General features: G+C 36.1%; 1 protein-coding gene across 1 annotated transcript; it reads right to left on the reverse strand.

Moving 5' to 3' along the window:
- Positions 1-216: 216 nt before the first annotated feature.
- Positions 217-5465, reverse strand: LOC115223580 (mediator of RNA polymerase II transcription subunit 30). The gene is made up of 5 exons (XM_029794220.2): positions 5309-5465; positions 2944-3333; positions 2009-2170; positions 781-888; positions 217-667 (listed from the first exon to the last, which is right to left on the reverse strand). The coding sequence occupies exons 2-5, from the start codon at positions 3322-3324 to the stop codon at positions 566-568; spliced, it is 753 nt and encodes a 250-aa protein (XP_029650080.1). The 5' UTR covers positions 3325-3333; positions 5309-5465; the 3' UTR covers positions 217-565.
- Positions 5466-5705: the final 240 nt, after the last annotated feature.

Here is a 5705-nt window from a genome sequence, read left to right on the forward strand (position 1 = left end):
ACTTTTCTATGGCCAGATGCCCCTCCATTGCCAAACCTTACCTGTTACCAAGGAAATACTTCCTATGGCTGGCCATGTTTTCATGGAAGACTAGAAATAAGACACTGCTAGTATGATGGTGATGTTTATACAAGGAGACAAAACACTCACATAAATATATATTGATGATTACATGAATAGTGTATTGTAAAAGTTAAAAAAATATTGTCAAGAAAATAAAGTTTAAAAAAAGTAAACTTTAATGGCAAATATATTTGGTGATATTTACAAAGATTTGTATTATAAGAATTAAATATCCTATTGTTGGACACAAGGTAAATATTCCTTTGTTGTTGCAACAACCTCAGATTTATATTCCAGATAAAGGAAACTGGCTTAGGCAGACTGTGCACATTAGAAAATGCAGCACATCTGGAGTAAATTCTTATGTCAGTTTTGACCAGGAATGGTAGAATGTTGACCAAGTCCAGTGCAAAGTGAAGTTCAGCTGTCCAGTGTGGTACATATAACCTATCAGAGGACCAATGGAAGTTTTCTTCAGGATGATTCATAGAAAATCAATCAATCAGCCAGTTTTTCTCATAGTGATCATCGTATTGATCTCCCAAATTATTGTTCGGATGTGATCAATAACTTCCTTCAGTTGACGGCTTTTCAATTGTATTCGCTGGAAAAAAGAAAAAAAAAACAGATAAATGATTAGAATTTTACTTACGAATTAAAACAGTTTGTTTAAAATAGTTAAAATGGGAACAGAAACAGACTCAGACAAAAACTTACATCAACCATGTCTCTGTGTTCTTCAGAAACAATATGGTAAAGGTTATTTTTTTCAGCATCTCGAAGGAATTCTGTGTTATATTCCTTGTTACAAATTGGTATAAGATTCTACAGAAATTAAAAAAATAAATTACTGAAATAACAATATGTGCAATTTTAAAAGAAAACAACAAAAAAAATCTGAAATTACTAATGAATGGCTTCTGAGACTTAATAAAGTTATGTAAAGCAGGCGAGGACTGACAGTGAATTCTGTGAAGAATTTAGTAAAAAGACATCCACCAAATTCCTAATTCTTCTCTCCCCACTCACCTCATACCTTGAGGGGCCACCTGGATACCTCATTATTATTTATCTCTTTGCAGCTCCACCTGATCAATCTCACCCTTTCTTCTAAATGTGAATAGTCATGTAACTCCTCTACAATAATAACCTTTTCTCATACTTGAACCCCTCATCTCATGCCCCACCCCCTTCAACTTCCTTGGTTTATATATAGTCTTGCAGTCTGCAAGATAACCTCACTAGTGCAGGTGGTACAAACAAAACACTCAGTCCATACTGTTAGATGGTAGATAGTTGGCTTTAGGAAGCCATAAAAACCATGCTGAAGCAGACACTGGACCAGAATGCAGTCGTTGGGCCCACTGGAATCTGTCAAACCATCCAACCCATTAAATAATGAGGAATAATAGTCTTCAGTAAAACCCTCACATCAGCTCTCTACCACCTGTTTTAATTCTTCAGTAGATTAAAACTGGATGATTTTTATTTGCTGATGCCCTGATTCTAAATTTAGAATCTACCAAAGAGTTGTAGAATATGATCCAAAAATGAAACTATAGCTTAGAGTCCAAAGGACAACATGTCATACAGCAAAGACCTAATTGTTGACACAGAGCACTAAACTGGCTTTTCCTGGCTTTGCCTCAAATCACAGCATACTACTTTACAACAGAAGGAAGCATCAGAAAAAAAAAGTCAGGATGGTCATAACTGGAAACCCTTTCATCACTAGATTGCTTAATCAGGGCTGATCCAGAATAACAACAGTAATAAAAGATTTATGTTTTGTACAAAAAGTAGACTTTATAGAGAAGCAAAGAAAGATCTACTTAATAATAAATTATATATTTTTAAATAGTTATTCTGAAAGGAAAAAAGCATCTTAAGAGCTATGAGATAAGTTCAAAAATAAAAATAATTTAAAATATCTAAATATTCTTACTTCAGAAGAAAACATTGCTTCTCTTGGACCAGTGCTTTCTTCTACTTTTTCAGAAATGATACGTAGTTTGCGGAAACCTAAATTCAAAATCCTCATTTGATCATCAAGTTTATTTTTCTTCTCTTGGTATTGTTGTACATTATAAGAAGCACCATTAGGCAACTGCAACAGAGAAATATTGCATTAAACTAATTACAAAAAGAAAGAAAGAAAAAGAAAAAAAAACCCCGATGCATTCATTGATGTTTTCAAGAACAATTTAGGGTGAAATATTTTTTACTAGTTTTATTCCAATAGAATCAAAACCTTATTTTTTGGTGTGTGTGTGTGTGTGATTTTTATTGGTTCAAAATTTCTTTGACTATCAATTTTATTTGCTTCATGGAAATACTTTACAAATAGATGTGCTTCCAAACACTGAAGTGGGACTCAGCTAAATAGAACAGTGCACATGAAAATAACACATTGTTGAAGAATGTAACACTGTGTTACTTCTGTGGCCAGAATCTAAGCCATGAACTAAGGACAAGTAACAGCTTCAATATGCTGACGTACATAGAGAGCTGTGCTCTATCACTACACAAGGAGAGACAAAACAAAACTGCATAAAGAGAATCTTTATGCCAAAAGGGGCTCTTCTCTTGAGAGTACTTGGTGACTTCACCAGTGCTGGTGCCATGCAAAAAAATTTTTTAAATCCCAGTACACTTTGTAAAGTGGTTGGTATTAGGAGGGGCAACAATGTCAAAGCAGACATTGGAACTTGGCAAAGGCTTTTTGGCTCCGTCAGCTCCTGTCAAATTATCCAACCCATGCGAGCAAGGAAAAAGGGATGTTATACGATGATGATAATTCAAATTAAAATCAATTAAATAAAGGATGAAATCAGCAAAAAGAATTATGATGAAAAATTAAGAGATTATTGGCAGACTTACTGATATGGTTTTCAGAATACCGAAGATATCTGCAGCTCTTTGTACTGTGTCATGTACAATCTCTTGACCGAGTCGACACAAGGAAACACTATTGACCTCTTTAGGGAGCTGACCACCTTGTTGGCTTCCTGCGACATTACTTGGTAACTGACTGCTTCCTCCTTGTGATAACATTCCACCACCTGACTGGGGCAGCATGTTGGATTGTTGAGCGTTTTGTTGCTGATTGGTCTGACCTGCCTGACCATGCATTTGCTGTTGTGATAAAGGTGGGACTAATGCAGACCCCGCCATTTGAGAGGCTTGTCCTGAGGCTGACATACCTGTATTTAGATATATGTTACTCCCTTGTGATCCTCCATATGAATGATTACCTGCCATCTAAAACACCTGTAGTGACAAACAGCAATTAGGGAAAATGAATTACAAGAAGCAGTTTTTGAACAAAAGTACATGTGCAAAATAAGAGAGAGAGAGAGAGAGAGATGTTTGTTTAGTGGTTTTACTCTGATGCGAAACCTATACTCTCTCTCTCTCTTTTACTCTTTTACTTGTTTCAGTCATTTGACTGCAGCCATGCTGGAGCACCGCCTTTAGTCGAGCAAATCGACCCCGGGACTTATTCTTTGTAAGCCCAGTACTTATTCTATCGGTCTCTTTTGCCGAACCGCTAAGTGATGGGGACGTAAACACACCAGCAATGCTAGGGGGACAAACACAGACACACAAACATATACACACACACTTATATATATATACATATATACGACAGGCTTCTTTCAGTTTCCGTCTACCAAATCCACTCACAAGGCATTGGTCGGCCCAGGGCTATAGCAGAAGACACTTGCCCAAGATGCCACGCAGTGGGACTGAACCCGGAACCATGTGGTTGGTTAGCAAGCTACTTACAACACAGCCACTCCTGCGCCTATCATAATTTTTGTTTTTAAATCTGCCAAAACTTACAAAAAAACAAAAGAGGTTTAAATTTGAAAACTCCGTGTTACTTTGTTTAAATGACTGACCATTTATTAATGGGGGTTCATTTAAAATTAAACTTAATTTACCAACTCTCTCCATCAAGCTAAAATTCTTACATGTTTATCCAACTTCGTGATTTCTATAAACCAAGGAACATGTGTAATGGTGAAGAAACTTTTTTCCAAAATTTTTCCAACTTCCTGTTTTGCCACACACATACATGAATCTATGGGCCAACAGAGAACCTCCATTTGATTTCTCCGGTGGTGGTCGTCTATTTGTTTTATGTAAGTTTTTAAAGGTGTTTTGTAAAATAGCTTTCACGTAATCTAAATAATACCAAATACTGTGTTGGAATTAATCCCAGTTCAACCTTGATCCAACAGACCTACGGTCAAAGACTTTCCACCCAAATCCACCCCCAGCTCTATTGATGAAAATACCCGAGTAAACAAGACGGAAGTGGAAGAAAGACGAATTTTACTAGGGATAGGCAGGGGAGGGGAGAATTGATCTTTGAGACACAATGTATCCAAAACTACATCATTTATTAAGATGCTAGAAAATGAATGAGGGAGATTTGGCTGCCATCCTTCGTTTTCGAAAGAATGTCGATTTGGCTGTTATTCTTAGCAAGTCGAAAGACCACTCAGAGCTTCTGGCGTTAGATCATGCAGGATATTGTCTTTAATCAAGCGAGCTTGTTTACTGCGTTTAATTGTTAAAAGTATTCCACCAAGAAGTGTCGATGTATTTTAATATTCTAACAACGAAAGCATCGATATGTGATCTAGTTGGTTCGGCTTAAGTTTGTTTATTTCGTTCAGAAATGTCCAACGAGCATATTAATATTCTTTCAACCACAAACAATACGAAGATACAATATTTGGTACTACAAGCGAACAGCGGTCCCGGTGCGCGCACTCGCTAGCTAGTTCTAAGTAGTCGATCCTACAATTTTTTAAACTAAGTAAATAAATTATTTTTATAAACAAACTAGGGTTAGGTTTAAGGGTTAAAAAGTCGTTGTAGGATCGACTACTTACGACTAGCAAGCGCAGGTGCGCGAGTGCGCACACCGGGACCACTGTTCGCTAGTAGTACCCAATATTTTCAAAGATAGTATATTAATAATATTTTTTAATATTGTAATCCGTGTCTGTTAGAAGTCAATACTACTTTCTAATTTGAAAATAAACTTAGAACAACAACGAATTCTATAAATTCTGTTAAACTGAAAAAAATGCCGCAAACACGTTTTCCTTCCGAATCATAACAAAGCTGATAAAAATTTAAAATGAAAAATATTTACTGTGTTTATATGTGTTTCCTGAAGTATACAATCAGAGAAACGTATTTTTCCAGATGTAAATATTTTACTTACAGAAATAATTCCTGGAAACGTCGACCCAAAATGAAATGAGATCAAACCGAGCCAAAACGATATTCCAGCGCCATACTTTTTATGAAAGTGACGTCATTTCCGCTTAGAGTCTCTCCTTGTTTTGTAGTCCCCAGGTCAACCCTGGTCACACGCACTGGTTCCTAGGACAATTATGTGACGTTTGGCTACGTTGTAATTAATTATTCCCCTGGATCTTTCCTATAATTTGAACAGTCGGACATATCATCATCACACACACATATATATATAAGAGTTAAAACAACTCATATATTTGTCGTAAATATAATAGTCTGTGTAGACAGATGTGTGTGTGTATATATATATACACTCCGAGTAACAGCTTTTGTTAAATTTCTGCTGCTTTTAAATAAAGTAT

This window comes from Octopus sinensis, linkage group LG23 (genome assembly GCF_006345805.1).
Source record: "Octopus sinensis linkage group LG23, ASM634580v1, whole genome shotgun sequence".
Classification (NCBI taxonomy): Eukaryota; Metazoa; Mollusca; class Cephalopoda; order Octopoda; family Octopodidae; genus Octopus; species Octopus sinensis.

Coding starts and splice junctions, on each gene's coding strand:
- LOC115223580 (XM_029794220.2), bottom strand. CDS start 3,324: ATGGCAGGTAATCATTCATATGGAGGATCACAAGGGAGTAACATATAT. Junction 2,171..2,943: donor GTATTCTGAAAACCATATCA/GTAAGTCTGCCA, acceptor TCTCTGTTGCAG/TTGCCTAATGGTGCTTCTTA. Junction 668..780: donor AACACAGAGACATGGTTGAT/GTAAGTTTTTGT, acceptor TCTTTTTTCCAG/CGAATACAATTGAAAAGCCG.